Source organism: Hyperolius riggenbachi, chromosome 4 (genome assembly GCF_040937935.1).
Source record: "Hyperolius riggenbachi isolate aHypRig1 chromosome 4, aHypRig1.pri, whole genome shotgun sequence".
Taxonomy (NCBI): Eukaryota; Metazoa; Chordata; class Amphibia; order Anura; family Hyperoliidae; genus Hyperolius; species Hyperolius riggenbachi.
The window spans coordinates 222,257,961-222,276,310 of record NC_090649.1 but is presented as its reverse complement, the minus strand read 5'-3'; the positions used below and the strand labels follow the sequence as shown (position 1 = coordinate 222,276,310).

At 45.2% G+C, this 18,350-nt stretch overlaps 1 protein-coding gene across 8 annotated transcripts in view; it reads left to right on the top strand.

Annotated features, from left to right (window-relative positions):
* Positions 1-18,350, top strand: part of LOC137571771 (uncharacterized) — an 85,100-nt gene that overhangs the window by 32,498 nt on the left and 34,252 nt on the right. For 4 of the 8 annotated variants that reach the window (XM_068281376.1, XM_068281377.1, XM_068281375.1 and 1 more), the window contains one exon: positions 479-565. The exons of 3 other annotated variants lie outside the window; for them this stretch is intronic. In XM_068281376.1, the coding sequence (XP_068137477.1) occupies positions 552-565 (14 nt within the window). In that variant the 5' untranslated portion in view covers positions 479-551. Of the gene's footprint in view, positions 1-478; positions 566-8,207; positions 8,305-18,350 lie in introns of those variants that run through there. One more of the 8 variants, XM_068281384.1, reaches the window with a different exon arrangement.

Below are 18,350 nucleotides of genomic sequence, written 5' to 3'. Positions count from 1 at the left end.
CATCTCTGCCTTTAAAGAGACACTGAAGCGAAAAAAAAATGGTGATATTATGATTTGTATGTGTAGCACAGCTAAGAAATAAAACATTAAGATCAGATACATCAGTGTAATTGTTTCCAGTACAGGAAGAGTTGAGAAACTGCAGTTGTTATCCCTATGCAAACAAGCCATTAAGCTCTCCGACTAAGTTAGTCGTGGAGAGGGCTGTTATCTGACTTTTATTATCTCAACTGTTCCTGGACTATTTACTTTTCCTCTGCTAGAGGAGAGGTCATTACTTCACAGACTGCTCTGAAAGACTCGTTTTGAATGCTGAGTGTTGTGTAATCTGCACATATTATAAAATGATGCAATGTTAGAAAAAACACTATATACCTGAAAATAAAAGTATGAGAATATTTTCTTTGCTGCTAATCTTCTAGTAGTTATTCATAGTACACAACCAATTCACTATATCATATTTTTTTTTTCGCTTCAGTGTCTCTTTAAGGGCTTGTTGCCAGCCACTACAAAACATAGGAATACATGCGTTGGCAGCCTTTTTCCAGTCAATGAGAATGAACAGGTAAGTGCACAAATTCAAACATGGGATTTCACAGGCCTTACTCTCCTATAAATCTTATATTTAAATAATGACACTGCTTGACTTATGCCCCCTGTGTGCCTAACCTTACCCCCACGTAGTGCCTAATATTTATCCCCCTCCCCCCCTGACCTTAACTCCCCTTGGTGGGCAACTAATATGAAACCCCCTAACCTTAACTCCCCTTGGTGGGTAATTAACTTTAACTCCCCCTGGTGGGCAACTAACCTTGGAAGCAGGAGATTTGGGCGCATGAGACAAGTGGACAAAAAGGGCGCCCCATTCACTCCCATTATAAATATCGTTTAATTGGCGCCGAACAGGGAAAAAAGGGCGCCGGAGATCATTAACGTTTTACAAACGGCGCCCGGAGATTTTTAATGTTTTATAACTGCTTGTGATGATTTACGTTTAGAAAATGAGCCTGTGACGAATAACGTTTATAAAAATACTAAACATATTTATCCTATTTAATTAAAACATTAACATTTTAACCCTTACTGTTTTAAAACATTATTATTCACAAAATAAAGCGATCACTACGTAACGTAAATTGCAATATATTTTTTTACAAATACTATTTGTAAAACATTTCTAAAACATTATTATCCACCCAAAAAAAATATTAAAATTTTTTTATTTAAATTTTTCATTTATTAATGTTTGTAAAACATTATTATTCATAGGGGGTCTTAGGTTTAGGTACCACCAGGGGGGTCTTAGGTTTAGGCACCACCAGGGGGGTCTTAGGTTTAGGCACCACCAGGGGGGTCTTAGGTTTAGGCACCCCCAGGGGGGGTCTTAGGTTTAGACACCCCCAGGGGGGTCTTAGGTTTAGGCACCACCAGGGGGGTCTTAGGTTTAGGCACCACCAGGGGGGTCTTAGGTTTAGGCACCACCAGGGGGGTCTTAGGTTTAGGCACCACCAGGGGGGTCTTAGGTTTAGGCACCACCAGGGGGGTCTTAGGTTTAGGCACCACCAGGGGGTCTAGGGGTTAGGTACAGGGAGGGCTTTGGGGTGTTTAGTTTTAGGCACCACCAGGGGGGTCTTAGGTTTAGGCACCACCAGGGGGGTCTTAGGTGTAGGCACCACCAGGGGGTCTAGGGGTTAGGGATAGGTACAGGGAGGGTTTTGGGGTGGTTAGTTTTAGGCACCACCAGGGGGGTCTTAGGTTTAGGCACCCCCAGGGAGGTCTTAGGTTTAGGCACCACCAGGGGGGTTTTAGGTTTAGGCAACCCCAGGGGGGTCTTAGGTTTAGGCACCACCAGGGGGGTCTTAGGTTTAGGCACCCCCAGGGGGGTCTTAGGTTTAGGCACCACCAGGGGGGGTTTTAGGTTTAGGCACCCCCAGGGGGGTCTTAGGTTTAGGCACCACCAGGGGGGTCTTAGGTTTAGGCACCACCAGGGGGGTCTTAGGTTTAGGCACCACCAGGGGGGTCTTAGGTTTAGGCACCACCAGGGGGGTCTTAGGTTTAGGCACCACCAGGGGGTCTAGGGGTTAGGGATAGGTACAGGGAGGGCTTTGGGGTGGTTAGTTTTAGGCACCACCAGGGGGGTCTTAGGTTTAGGCACTACCAGGGGAGTTTTAGGTTTAGGCACCACCAGGGGGTCTAGGGGTTAGGGATAGGTACAGGGAGGGCTTTGGGGTGGTTAGTTTTAGGCACCACCAGGGGGGTCTTAGGTTTAGGCACCACCAGGGGGGTCTTAGGTTTAGGCACCACCAGGGGGTCTAGGGGTTAGGGATAGGTACAGGGAGGGTTCTATGTGAGAGTAGGGTTAGGTATAGTTTTAGTACAATTTAAATAATACTAATCAACAGATATTATGAATGTACTTATATTAATATCATTGTTATAAACAATATTTTCACATTTTATTATAATAATAAACGATAAATCAACATTATTCATAACAGTATATAATTATAATGTTTAAACAAATAATACTGTTTTTTTAACATACGTAATTATAAGTTTCAGTTTAGAAACAGGGAAGATTAACATTTTAAGAATTGCCAATTTCATACACATTATTTAATGATTTATAAATTCTTAAAACACTATTTGTAAACGAAATTCTACACAATATTTTTATAAACGATAATACTGCTTATCGTTTACACCACGCGCTCTTTTTTCCCAACGCCCTTTTTTGATGTACGCACTAACCTTGATTCCCCCATACTTACCCTATCACAACTGGCAAGCATCCTGTTGAAAATGGCAGTCACCCTTTTCAACTACACTGACCTGGCATGAGAAACATATAGAGACTGCCATGTTTGTTTACTTATAAAAAAAAAAATACTAGTTGCCTGACAGTCCTGTCCATTTTTCTGGTCAGTAGTGTCTGAATCACACACCTGAAACAAGCATACGGCTTATCCAGTCAGATTTCAGTCAGAAACATCCGATCCACAGGCTTATTCAGGTTCTATAGCTAATGCTAGGTAAACACGATGCAATTTTCTGACACATTTACTGTCAGATCAATTATTTCCAACAGGTCTTATCTGATTTTTTGTTCGATTTTTCATTCACTTCTATGAAAACTCATTTGAGAAAATCTGTCGGAAAATTGGATTGTGTGTACGTAGCATGATAGTACAGAACATCTACGTCTAATGCCTAGTACATACAATGCAATTTCCCGTAAGCTTTCGAGTCAAATAGATAATTTCCAAAAGATGTGATCTGATTTCCGATCATTTCTCTGATTGTTTTTTTATAGAAGTGATTGGAAAGTCAATCAGAAAAACTATCGGAAATCAATTTGACCCGGAATCTGACAAGAAATTCCATGTTGTGTACCAGGCATTATGCTGGTAATACAAGATGTGTTTCTGCCGTTTGATTCTCTGCCATCTCTACAGAGACAAATATACACTCCCATGCAGCATATCAGCCCCTTGTCACCCCGAAAGTTTAGCTATTGCCACTGCAATCATTGTGGTCAGTGGGATTCAGAATGTGTCCCTCCCATGTTCAGTGTGCTAACTGCCTCTGTGTGTGCCCCCCATGCATTGGTGTCAGTGGATTTAGAATGTGCCCCTCCCATGTTCAGTGTGCTAACTGCCTCTGTGTGTGCCCCCCATGCATTGGTGTCAGTGGGATTCAGAATGTCCCGTTCCCATGCTCAGTGTGCTAACTGCCTCTGTGTGTGCCCCCCATGCATTGTTGTCAGTGGGATTCAGAATGTGCCCCTCCCATGCTCAGTGTAATAAACTGCCTCTGTGTGTGCCCCCCATGCATTGGTGTCAGTGGGATTCAGAATGTGCCGTTCCTATGTTCAGTGTGCTAAGTGTCTCTGTGTGTGCCCCCATGCATTGCTGTCAGTGGGATTCAGAATGTGCCCCTCCCATGCTCAGTGTGCTAACTGCCTCTGTGCATGCCCCCCACGCATTGGTGTCAGTGAGATTCAGAATGTGCCGTTCCTATGTTCAGTGTGCTAAGTGTCTCTGTGTGTGCCCCCATGCATTGCTGTCAGTGGGATTCAGAATGTGCCCCTCCCATGTTCAGTGTGCTAACTGCCTCTGTGCATGCCCCCCACGCATTGGTGTCAGTGAGATTCAGAACTTGCCCCTCCCATGCTCAGTGTGCTAACTGCCTCTGTGTGTGCCCCCAATGCATTGGTGTCAGTGGGCTTAGATTAGGCATGTGTTTATTTTTTCTGATCTTTAGAATGTCAGTATATTGAACAGTTCCTTTATTAGTATCCATGGAAAAATATGGCCAGCCCGGGTGTATATAAACATGCTACATTGGGTCATTGTGTGTTTATTTACCCATCAGTGGCTTCTCACATTTCTAGCTGTAGGTTATTTGCACAATATACAGTATAAAACTTGTATATATTGTGCAGATAGCACACAGCTAGAAAGGTAAGTATAGACTGGTAAATAAACACACAGCATCCCAATTTAGCACGTTTATATACAGTACATCCGGGTTGGATATATTTATCCCAGGTTCCTAGTAAAGGGACTGTTCGGTACACTGTATATCCAATTTTGGATCCAGTGAGATTTTTGAACATTTACCATGTGCTTTATTTGCTCATGATCGCTGGTGTCATGCAAGTGATAGGTAATAAAGTGTCATTAACTAGCTGTCCCCCCAGATTCAGTCATAAGTCGGGGCTCGGTAGGAGAAGGAAAGGACATACCATCCTACGCTCCCTCTATCTTTTCTGCCCCATCTGTCTCCTCTCCTGCATGCCTCGCTCATTCGTGCTGCTTGCTTCACGCACCATCACACCCGCCCAAGCTTGTCTCTGCCGCATGTTCCATTCTCACTCACCGCCTTCGTTTCAATCTGCATGATGTAGGAGAGCTTACTGATCACATCATTAGAGTGGGAATATTTTGTCACATGAAAATGGGTACCGTATACAGGGAGTGCAGAATTATTAGGCAAGTTGTATTTTTAAGGAATAATGTTATTATTGAACAATAACCATGTTCTCAATGAACCCAAAAAACTCATTAATATCAAAGCTGAATATTTTTGAAAGTAGTTTTTAGTTTGTTTTTAGTTTTAGCTATTTTAGGGGGATATCTGTGTGTGCAGGTGACTACTACTGTGCATAATTATTAGGCGACTTAACAAAAAGCAAATATATACCCATTTCAATTATTTATTTTTACCAGTGAAACCAATATAACATCTCAACATTCACAAATGTACATTTCTAACATTCAAAAACAAAACAAAAACAAAACAAAAACAAATCAGTGACCAATATAGCCACCTTTCTTTGCAAGGACACTCAAAAGCCTGCCATCCATGGATCCTGTCAGTATTTTGATCTGTTCACCATCAACATTGCGTGCAGCAGCAACCACAGCCTCCCAGACACTGTTCAGAGAGGTGTACGGTTTTGCCTCCTTGTAAATCTCACATTTTATGATGGACCACAGGTTCTCAATGGGGTTCAGATCTGGTGAACAAGGAGGTCATGACATTAGTTTTTCTTCTTTTATACCCCTTCTTGCCAGCCACACTGTGGAGTACTTGGACGCGTGTGATGGAGCATTGTCCTGCGTGAAAATCATGTTTTTCTTGAAGGATGCAGACTTCTTCCTGTACCACTGCTTGAAGAAGGTGTCTTCCAGAAACTGGCAGTAGGACTGGGAGTTGAGCTTGACTCCATCCTCAACCCGAAAAGGCCCCACAAGCTCATCTTACAAGTACTCCACCTCCACCTTGCTGGCATCTGAGTCGGACTGGAGCTCTCTGCCCTTTACCAATCCAGCCACGGGCCCATCCATCTGGCCCATCAAGACTCACTCTCATTTCATCAGTCCATAAAACCTTAGAAAAATCAGTCTTGAGATATTTCTTGGCCCAGTCTTGACGTTTCAGCTTGTGTGTCTTGTTCAGTGGTGGTCGTCTTTCAGCCTTTCTTACCTTGGCCATGTCTCTGAGTATTGCACACCTTGTGCTTTTGGGCACTCCAGTGATGTTGCAGCTCTGAAATATGGCCAAACTGGTGGAAAGTGGCATCTTGGCAGCTGCACGCTTGACTTTTCTCAGTTCATGGACAGTTATTTTGCGCCTTGGTTTTTCCACACGCTTCTTTCGACCCCGTTGACTATTTTGAATGAAACGCTTGATTGTTTGATGATCACGCTTCAGAAGCTTTGCAATTTTAAGAGTGCTGCATCCCTTTGCAAGATATCTCACTATTTTTGACTTTTCTGAGCCTGTCAAGTCCTTCTTTTGACCCATTTTGCCAAAGGAAAGGAAGTTGCCTAATAATTATGCACACCTGATATAGGGTGTTGATGTCATTAGACCACACCCCTTCTCATTACAGAGATGCACTTCACCTAATATGCTTATTTGGTAGTAGGCTTTCAAGCCTATACAGCTTGGAGTAAGACAACATGCATAAAGAGGATGATGTGGTCAAAATACTCATTTGCCTAATAATTCTGCACTCCCTGTATACTCACATATAAGCCGACCCGCATATAAGCCGGCCCCCCAACTTTTACCTGAAAAAACAGGGAAAAATGATTGACCCCCATATAAGTCGGGGGTAGGAAATGCTGGCCGCCTTATTCCTCTAGTGTGTCCCAGTATAGCTAGTAAAGTGCCCAGTATAGGTAGGTAGTGCCCCAGTATAGCTAGTATAGTGCCCAGTATAGCTAGTATAGTGCTCAGTATAGCTAGTATAGTGCTCAGTATAGCTAGTAAAGTGCCCCAGTTTAGCTAGTATAGTGCTCAGTATAGCTAGTATAGTGCCCCAGTTTAGCTAGTATAGTGCTCAGTATAGCTAGTATAGTGCTCAGTATAGCTAGTAAAGTGTTCCAGTTTAGCTAGTAAAGTGCCCCAGTTTAGCTAGTATAGTGCTCAGTATAGCTAGTATAGTGCTCAGTATAGCTAGTATAGTGCTCAGTATAGCTAGTATAGTGCTCACTATAGCTAGTATAGTGCTCAGTATAGCTAGTATAGTGCTCAGTATAGCTAGTATAGTGCTCACTATAGCTAGTAAAGTGCCCCAGTTTAGCTAGTATAGTGCTCAGTATAGCTCGTAGAGTGCCCCAGTTTAGCTAGTATAGTGCTCAGTATAGCTAGTATAGTGCTCAGTATAGCTAGTAAAGTGCCCCAGTTTAGCTAGTATAGTGCTCAGTATAGCTAGTAAAGTGCCCCAGTTTAGCTAGTATAGTGCTCAGTATAGCGCTCAGTATAGCTAGCTGGTCCGCGGGTCCCCCGCTCCCCCCACGGCCGCCGCCGCTGCTATTACCTGCCCGCATCTTCTATTCCCCTCTCCGTGCTTGTAAACATTCACAGCAGCGCGCCCGGCGCTGCTACTGTGACGAGCGGCGAGCCAGGAAAGAGCGGTTCCCATAGTAACAGGGAGCCGCGCTCTTTCTTGCTTCCTGCCTCGTCACAGTAGCAGCGCCGGGCGCGCTGCTGTGAATGTTTACATGCACGGAGAGGGGAATAGAAGATGCGGGCAGGTAATAGCAGTGGCAGCGGCCGGGGGGGGGGGGGGGGGGAGCGGGGGACCCGCGGACCAACGGAGGGGGGGGGGGACCCGCGGACCAACATGACTCGCATACAGGCCGACCCCCCAACTCTTGGCCCCCTTTTTGGGGGTCAAAAATTCGGCTTGTATGCGAGTATATACGGTAAGTCCTTTTTGTAGGACAAAATAGTCCCACTCCTCTATTTTGTGGGACTATTTAATCCCGCAGAAGTGGCAAAAATGCAGCAGAGTCCCTGGAGGGGTCCCACGGAACCTTAAGGTTGTACCCCGGAACCCTGGTTGAGAATGGCTGCAGTAGATTTTAGTAGGAAATTAAGATTGTGGATCCCCATTGAGGGTCGGTTAGTAATAGTAATTGCACAGTGTTCTCTGTTCGGCTGTGGAAAATGTACTACCGTATATAAAGCTTCATTATTTTTATAAACAGTAAATAGTTAGTCTTGTAGAAGTCAAACAATAATTCAGTAACATCATTCTATGAGCCCATACGTTCTATCTACTCTTTCTTCTTCATCTCTCTTGCTTTACTGTTTCTAAAAATTACCAGTTATTGTTTGTGTTTTGTCAATTTCAGCTTTTATTTGTTCATAACAAATATTGACTTCTTCCTCCTCAGCATCTCTTGTTGGGTTATGTTGATAGGCATCCCTCCTGGACAAATCCACATTATGCATTCATTTTCTACAGTAACTATTGTACTCCAGATCCTATAACCTTTGCACAAGGTAAATGTACTAGAACTGTAATTAGAATATCTTGAGCTGGAAATCAGATTATGTTACTGAGCTATGGAGAATAGTGTTGGGCGAACATCTAGATGTTCGGGTTCGGGCCGAACAGGCCGAACATGGCCGCGATGTTCGGGTGTTCGACCCGAACTCCGAACATAATGGAAGTCAATGGGGACCCGAACTTTTGTGCTTTGTAAAGCCTCCTTACATGCTACATACCCCAAATTTACAGGGTATGTGCACCTTGGGAGTGGGTACAAGAGGAAAAAAAATTTAGCAAAAAGAGCTTATAGTTTTTGAGAAAATCGATTTTAAAGTTTCAAAGGGAAAACTGTCTTTTAAATGCGGGAAATGTCTGTTTTCTTTGCACAGGTAACATGCTTTTTGTCGGCATGCAGTCATAAATGTAATACATATAAGAGGTTCCGGGAAAAGGGACCGGTAACGCTAACCCAGCAGCAGCACACGTGATGGAACAGGAGGAGGGTGGCGCAGGAGGAGAAGGCCACGCTTTGAGACACAACAACCCAGGCCTTGCATGAGGACAAGAAGCGTGCGGATAGCAATTTGCATTTTGTCGCCATGCAGTCATAAATGTAATACAGATGAGAGGTTCAATAAACAGGGACCGGAAACGCTAACCCATCACAGATGTTCATTGTTCATGTTACTTGGTTGGGGTCCGGGAGTGTTGCGTAGTCGTTTCCAATCCAGGATTGATTCATTTTAATTTGAGTCAGACGGTCTGCATTTTCTGTGGAGAGGCGGATACGCCGCCGATCTGTGACGATGCCTCCGGCAGCACTGAAACAGCGTTCCGACATAACGCTGGCTGCCGGGCAAGCCAGCACCTCTATTGCGTACATTGCCAGTTTGTGCCAGGTGTCTAGCTTCGATACCCAATAGTTGAAGGGTGCAGATGGATTGTTCAACACAGCTACGCCATCTGACATGTAGTCCTTGACCATCTTCTCCAGGCGATCGGTGTTGGAGGTGGATCTGCACGCTTGCTGTTCTGTGTGCTGCTGCATGGGTGTCAGAAAATTTTCCCACTCCAAGGACACTGCCGATACCATTCCCTTTTGGGCACTAGCTGCGGCTTGTGTTGTTTGCTGCCCTCCTGGTCGTCCTGGGTTTGCGGAAGTCAGTCTGTCGGCGTACAACTGGCTAGAGGAGGGGGAGAATGTCAATCTCCTCTCTAAAGTCTCCACAAGGGCCTGCTGGTATTCTTCCATTTTGACCTGTCTGGCTCTTTCTTCAAGCAGTTTTGGAACATTGTGTTTGTACCGTGGATCCAGAAGGGTATAAACCCAGTAATTGGTATTGTCCAGAATGCGCACAATGCGTGGGTCGCGTTCAATGCAGTCCTAGGCCGAAGAGGTCATAGCCTAGGGTCACAAAACCTGTTTATTTGGGCAATTTCAATGGTGGCGAGTCTGACGTACATAAATCGCAGCAATGGCCGTTAGCAACGTCTGAATCTCACGAAATGTCTCATGCAGGTAGAAGACATATTATTAGACTTGGATTCCAAAGATGGGGTCCCTACATCTCTGCAAACCAGAGTTACAGGGGTCCAAAATTGGTAAAATCCTCCATAGGATTTCATTGCCTCCCTATTTCACTTTCCAAAATCTCACATCTTTTCAAAGGGCAATGGCTCAGCAGTACCAAATTTTCTAGCATTGTAGGGACCCTTAGGGGGAACATGACTGGTGAGTTTCGGGCCCCTAGGCCGAAGAGGTCATAGCCTAGGGTCACAAACACCTGTTTATTTGGGCTATTTCAATGGTAGTGATGGTGGCGTACATAAATCTCAGCCATGGCCGTTAGCAACGTCTGAATCTCACGAAATGTCTCATGCAGGTAGAAGACATATTGTTAGACATGGATTCCAAAGATGGGGTCCCTACATCTCTGCAAACCAGAGTTACAGGGGTCCAAAATTGGTAAAATCCCCCATAGGATTTCATTGCCTCCCTATTTCACTTTCCAAAATCTCACATCTTTTCAAAGGGCAATGGCTCAGCAGTACCAAATTTTCTAGCATTGTAGGGACCCTTAGGGGGAACATGACTGGTGAGTTTCGGGCCCCTAGGCCGAAGAGGTCATAGCCTAGGGTCACAAAAACCTGTTTATTTGGGCTATTTCAATGGTAGTGATGGTGGCGTACATAAATCCCAGCCATGGCCGTTAGCAACGTCTGAATCTCACAAAATGTCTCATGCAGGTAGAAGACATATTGTTAGACTTGGATTCCAAAGATGGGGTCCCTACATCTCTGCAAACCAGAGTTACAGGGGTCCAAAATTGGTAAAATCCCCCATAGGATTTCATTGGGCCTCCTATTTACCGTTCCAAAATCTCACACCATTTCAAAGGGCAATGGCTCAGCAGTGGCAAAACTCACCAGTCATGATCCCCCTAAGGGTCCCTACAATGCTAGAAAATTTGGTACTGCTGAGCCATTGCCCTTTGAAAAGATGTGAGATTTTGGAAAGTGAAATAGGGAGGCAATGAAATCCTATGGGGGATTTTACCAATTTTGGACCCCTGTAACTCTGGTTTGCAGAGATGTAGGGACCCCATCTTTGGAATCCAAGTCTAACAATATGTCTTCTACCTGCATGAGACATTTCGTGAGATTCAGACTTTGCTAACGGCCATTGCTGCGATTTATGTACGTCACCATCACTACCATTGAAATAGCCCAAATAAACAGGTTTTTGTGACCCTAGGCTATGACCTCTTTGGCCTAGGGGCCCGAAACTCACCAGTCATGTTCCCCCTAAGGTTCCCTACAATGCTAGAAAATTTGCCACTGCTGAGTAATTGCCCTTTGAAAAGATGTGAGATTTTAGAACTGTAAATAGGAGGCCCAATGAAAGCCTATGGGGGATTTTACCAAATTTGGAGCCCTGTAACTCTGGTTTGCAGAGATGTAGGGAACCCATCTTTGGAGCCCAAGTCTAACAATATGTCTTCTACCTGCATGAGACATTTCGTGAGATTCAGACGTTGCTAACGGCCATTGCTGCGATTTATGTACGTCAGACTCGCCACCATTGAAATTGCCCAAATAAACAGGTTTTGTGACCCTAGGCTATGACCTCTTCGGCCTAGGACTGCATTGAACGCGACCCACGCATTGTGCGCATTCTGGACAACACCAATTACTGGGTTTATACCCTTCTGGATCCACGGTACAAACACAATGTTCCAAAACTGCTTGAAGAAAGAGCCAGACAGGTCAAAATGGAAGAATACCAGCAGGCCTTTGTGGAGACTTTAGAGAGGAAATTTACATCCTCCCCCTCCTCTAGCCAGTTGTACGCCGACAGACTGACTTCCGCAAACCCAGGACGACCAGGAGGGCAGCAAACAACACAAGCCGCAGCTAGTGCCCAAAAGGGAATGGTATCGGCAGTGTCCTTGGAGTGGGAAAATTTTCTGACACCCATGCAGCAGCACACAGAACAGCAAGCGTGCAGATCCACCTCCAACACCGATCGCCTGGAGAAGATGGTCAAGGACTACATGTCAGATGGCGTAGCTGTGTTGAACAATCCATCTGCACCCTTCAACTATTGGGTATCGAAGCTAGACACCTGGCACAAACTGGCAATGTACGCAATAGAGGTGCTGGCTTGCCCGGCAGCCAGCGTTATGTCGGAACGCTGTTTCAGTGCTGCCGGAGGCATCGTCACAGATCGGCGGCGTATCCGCCTCTCCACAGAAAATGCAGACCGTCTGACTCAAATTAAAATGAATCAATCCTGGATTGGAAACGACTACGCAACACTCCCGGACCCCAACCAAGTAACATGAACAATTAACATCTGTGATGGGTTAGCGTTTCCGGTCCCTGTTTATTGAACCTCTCATCTGTATTACATTTATGACTGCATGGCGACAAAATGCAAATTGCTATCCGCACGCTTCTTGTCCTCATGCAAGGCCTGGGTTGTTGTGTCTCAAAGCGTGGCCTTCTCCTCCTGCGCCACCCTCCTCCTGTTCCATCACGTGTGCTGCTGCTGGGTTAGCGTTACCGGTCCCTTTTCCTGGAACCTCTTATATGTATTACATTTATGACTGCATGCCGACAAAAAGCATGTTACCTGTGCAAAGAAAACAGACATTTCCCGCATTTAAAAGACAGTTTTCCCTTTGAAACTTTAAAATCGATTTTCTCAAAAACTATAAGCTCTTTTTGCTAAATTTTTTCCCCTCTTGTACCCACTCCCAAGGTGCACATACCCTGTAAATTTGGGGTATGTAGTATATAAGGAGGCTTTACAAAGCACGAAAGTTCGGGTCCCCATTGACTTCCATTATGTTCGGAGTTCGGCCATGTTCGGCCCGAACCCGAACATCTAGATGTTCGCCCAACACTACACGTGACCCGTTCGGCCAATCACAGCGCTAGCCGAACGTTCGGGTAACGTTCGGCCATGCGCTCTTAGTTCGGCCGTATGGCCGAACAGTTTGGCCGAACACCATCAGGTGTTCGGCCGAACCCGAACATCACCCGAACAGGGTGATGTTCTGCAGAACCCGAACAGTGGCGAACACTGTTCGCCCAACACTAATGGAGAATCTGCATAATCAACCATTTGAGTGATGCCTCTAAACTCAAGTCTAATGTATGCCACAAATACCAAATGCTTTAATACAATCTTCTTAAAATATTTATTTTACAATGACTGCAGAGGAATATAAAATTACTGAGTGAATGTAAAGTGATTGATTCAGCTCATTCCCATCCAAATTTCTAAAATCATTTTAGAAAATGAGAACATTTGATTAAAAACACAATCACAATTTTTCAGTTGCTCCTAACCTGCGAGTTCAGTTTGCCTACAACACACTGGATGAAACTAGACTGATAACTGCCTCTGCAAGAATCCAGCATGCTCAGCATCCAGCAGCCTCAACTCCACATGGCCAGTGATACACCTGGAGTGTTGCTTTGGCCAAGAGTTTTGTGCTCCCAACTCACCCAACCATCACGTGACCTTACACCCGCGCTGCTTCATTGTTACCCCTGCATAGCAACAGAACACGTTGCTAACCTGCAGGCTAGTGATGCGTCTGTACAGTCTTGGGCCAACCATGTCAAATGAGGGATTGGTTTCTAACCCCTGACGGTTTTTGGCAAAATTGCCACCGAGGCTCTGGCCACCCACATCTGCATTGCCGCGGCCTGGCCCCAGCTCGGCAGCAGCTGCCTTATTGCTGGCTGCCAAGCTGGGTACGTCAGGCCAATTTCCTTTTTCTGCTAGTCAGTGCCATTATCCTGTCCTGTCTGCTGCAGTTTTTTGGTTCTGTTAGTCCATTCAGGCCACACCTGCTATTCTTGTCCCTGTCCTGTCAGCCTGCCAACCAAGTCCACAACCTGTCACCCCTGTCTCTGTCCTGTCAGTCCAGTGGACAATCTGTCTTCCACAATCAATTCAGTATCAACCACAGGCCTATCTTAATTTGCACTGTAACCTAGTCCTGCCAAGTATTTCTCCCTAATCCCAATTCCTGTCCTGCTCTCTCCACAGTGAAGGATTCATACTTCTGTTTTTTTTGTCACTGGTAGGGGTAATCCTGGGGGTTGAGATATTGTGGTCACTTGTTGCAAAGCAGTCCACTGCTCATTAGGGGTAGCAGCCCATTGCCCCCTGTGGAACACTGTGTGATCACCTAGAATCTGCAACCCTGGGAAGCCTTGTGTCTTCCATCAGTACTAAGATTAACAGGGTACTGACACATATCCACAGAAAGAATAAAGTAGCATCAACAATGCACGATTTGTGTTCTACAATACGTTTTATCACACTTCTCAAGGATATTTGTCAATTCTATTGCAGCGATGAAAATACCTAGACATTTAAATGTACAGTATATTAAGTGCTTTACCTGGATATTCTGCTCATTCAGAGCATTCAAACATTTTAAGCATGAAAAATGTTATTAGCAGGGCCGGATTTAAGCCAAGGCCCCATAGGCCATGGCCTAGGGCACCACAGGATCAAGGGCGGGTGGGAAGCAGGCTATACTGGGGGGGATGGTCACCTGGCTACCTATACTGGAGGGAGGGGGGACATCAGGCTGTCTATATGGAAGGGGGTGGGGGTCATCTGGCTTCTTAAACTAAAGGGAAGGGGGAGGGGTCATCAGGATAGCTATACTGGAGGGAAGGGGGGGTCATAAGGTTATCTAAACTGGAGGAGGGGGCAAGGGTCATCTGGCTACCTATAGTGGAGGGAAGGGTCAATAGGCTACTTATATTGGAGGGAGAGGGAAGGGTCATCTGGCTATCTATAATGAAGGGGGGCGGCTGCTGACAGTGGCCTTGGGTGGTAAAGAGTACAAATTCGGCCTTGGTTATTAGCAAGGGGCATTTGTAAAAGTATGTTTAGAAATATAAGTGGATGGGAAGATTCAACTAAGTTTAACAGTATAAAACGCTTATATGTGGCCTCTTCTTAAAGGACAACTGAAGTGAGAAGAATATGGAGGCTGCCATATTTATTTCCTTTTAAACAATACCAGTTGCCTAGCAGCCCTGCAGATCTATTTGGCTGCAGAAGTGTCTGAGTAACACCAGAAACAGGTATGCAGCTAATCTTCAGATCTGACAATAATGTCAGAAACAACTGATCTGCTGCATGCTTGTTCAGAGTCTATGGTTGAAAGTATTAGAGGCAGAGGACCAGCAGGACTGCCAGGCAACTGGTATTGCTTAAAAGGAAATAAATATGGCAGCCTCCATAAACCTCTCACTTCAGTTGTCCTTAAACAACTTAGACTGACGAAGTACTGAAGATCATTAGCAACTCATAGTTGAACCAACTCTACATATGTGCTATATGCTTGAACTTCAAAGCTTAATGCTATGATAAAATTTGAAACTTCAAAGTATTTACATGATCCTGGCCCCTGTGGTTATTCTGAGCATGAAATTATGTGTATGGCATTATGCATATGGCACTGCAACACTAAGATCTAGAATGCAGCAACAGGGAAAGGGACTATGAAGATACTTCAATGATGAATAAATCTAGGACTCTTTAATCTGTTACTTAAATATTTTGCTCTGCTGCACATCTTAAGCCTGCTGCTATTTTGTTGGGTACAATTTTGATGCATATTGCAAAGTGTAGAAACACAGACTTTTCTATTCATTAATCATTTGATTTAGAATTAGTGTTCCTGTGTTTTCTTTAAACACAAAAATAAAATATTCTTATTATATAAGAGTCCAGTGCTGTGCTTATGCACCCATCCTGTCTGTTTTCTGCTCCCTCTAGTGCTGCCACCTCACTCTCCTCATGTTGCGTGTAATCATGCTAAATGCGTTATGAGATGCTGGGCACTAGGCTGAGAAGTGAGCAGACAGGCGGAAGCACAGCACTGGACTCCAGCAGAGAGAGGTGAGAGAACAGCTTCTGCTGCGCTATACTCTGCATTTACACACTAAGCTGGGCGAGTGCAGGAAGAGGTTGTGCAATTAAAAGCTTTTGGCGCATTGTTTGTATCTTGACACTCCCCGTATTGAGCATCCACCTTATACGCAATATGGTTCATATTCTCTAGTGTGTGCATGTATTTTTCTGTTGGGGGAGGGGGGTGATACAGGACTTGGACTTGCCTGGAGTGACAAAAAGGCTAGAAATAGCTGTGTATGCTGTATGCCTGTGTGTATAATTTCTTATCTTTGTAATAGAGCAATGCAGCAGAGAACTTGTTTTTTACAGACTGAAAGATTTAAAGAGACTCTGAAGCCAGTTTAAAAATGGCTTTTTCCCTTTTATTCATGTGAGGCATATTTGCCTCTGTTAAAACGCAGCTATCCCGCGGCAGAATGAGCAGTCGTTACCCCCCAAATCCCCTGGGGCACACTCGAGGAGCGCTTCCTGTAGAGGCAGAGCTTTCAGCAGCAGCTCTGCCTCTCCATGCGCCTATCAGCATGGATCGCCGCCTCTCCCCGCCCCTCTCAGTCGTCCTTTACTGAGAGGGGCGGGGGAGAGGTGGAGATCTGCCGGCTGATAGATGCACATGGAGGCAGAGCTGCAGCCGAAAGCTCTGCCTCTATGAGCAGCAAAATCCATGCCCAAGAAAGTAGTGGATTTTGCAGGGGGATTTGGGGGGTAAAGACCCCTCGTTCTGCCGCGGGATATCGGCATTTTAACAGGGGCAAACATGCCTCACTTAAATAAAAGGCAAAAAGCCATTTTTAAACTGGCTTCAGTGTTTCTTTAAGGACTACAAAAAGAGAGGCAATAAATATTTACAATGGGCCCCTTACCTACTGTAGGTGATAAAACTAAGGCTAATAAGTTCAGCAATGACAGGAACCAACTGTGAACATCACAAACAGAACTCATAGGATTTTGAGCATATTGTCCAATTGATGGTGTTATTACGGAAAGAAAAAGTTAACTACAAATGTTTTTGCCTGGCACACTTCAAGCTTCCCTTGCTAGCAAGCTGCTCTTGTGTGGAGAAATCACATTACAGCCCCCAGCCCCTGTCTGACAGCTCTGAGCTAAGGGGAGTAACACTTTGTGTGTCTGTGTGTATAACTTCTGAAGGGAGCTCAGAATCCCAATCTTATTTTCACAGACAACAAAAACCATAAATATATAATAGCTAAAAATTCTGAGGTGAGTATCAGATCAGGATAGGCACCTGATTTGCATGCCAACATGGGATATGGCATACAAGTTGCAGTGTACCTAATAGATCAATAAAATAGCAATTAGTGTTTGAACATTTCAAGGTGTAGCAGTTTCCCATTCTGCCCCCACGCATGCTCATGGTTTTATGCTCTCTCCTAAAACCTGTACATCATGCGTCGAGCCTGGGAACCTTCAAATGTCCCACTTCAGACAAGCCTATGATTTGTTATAGTTAAGGTAGCCATACACTGGTCAATTTGCCATCAGATTCGACCAACAGACAGATCCCTATCTGATCGAATCTGATCAGAGAGGGATCGTATGGCTACCTTTACTGCAAACAGATTGTGAACCGATTTCAGCCTGAAACCATTCACAATCTGTGGTGGTGGTGGTGCTGCCGCCACTTCCCCCGCCCGCATACATTACCTGCTTCCCTTCTTCCTGTCTGGGGGAAGTTTAAACAGTAGAGCGCCCTCTACTGTTTAAACTTCCTGCCGGGACAGGAAGAAGGGAAGCATGCCGGAGACCAGACCAGAGCGGAGAAGAAGAGCGGAGACCCGGGAGTCACGTCGGCGGAGCAGGTAATGTATTGCAGCTCTATTGCGTCGGTCGTCGGGCACTCGAACGCCGCTAGCGATACGCTCTTTACCCGCGGGCGATCGATGGTTATTTTCCGCACGGCGCGATCGACGGGATCGGACGGAATGGATCGAAATTCGGCGTGTAGCGCGAACGATTGGCAGCAGATTCGATCCCAGTGATCGAATCTGCTGTCGAAACGGCGGCAAATCGGGCCAGTGTATGGCCAGCTTTAGATTTTGAGGCTCACTGTCTCATCTGCTAATCCCTTTGTCTCCTGCCTTAGTATCTCCACCACACCACCCTCTAGATTGTAAGCTCAAAAGGGCAGATTCCTCCCCCTAATGTTCCCAGCTTATGTTGTTCTTAATCAAATACTGTATATTTTGCACAGTAACAATGGGGGGAAAGTGTGGATGAGTATCCAGCACATGACCAATTATAGGAACAGTTCTGGAGATGAGTAGTGATTTATCGCTGGCAAAGGAGCTAAATTACTACTTTGCTCCTCGGTATGAAGTAGACTTACCTGGGACAGGTATACCTGCTAAGACATTGATAATAGTACCCCTTTTGTGTTGTGGGAGCACGAGGTGAGGCGCGCATTGCGGGCTGTGAATCCACAGAAGGCAGCCAGACCAAACGGCCTCTCACAGGGGCAAACCCAGAATTTTCAAGGGGGGGGATTCCTGAAAGATCTCCCTCAGCCATGCACCATACAGTATAATGATATGGTAGAACATCAAGTAAACAAACAAGAAACAGTAGTTCCCTAAACAAACCGCA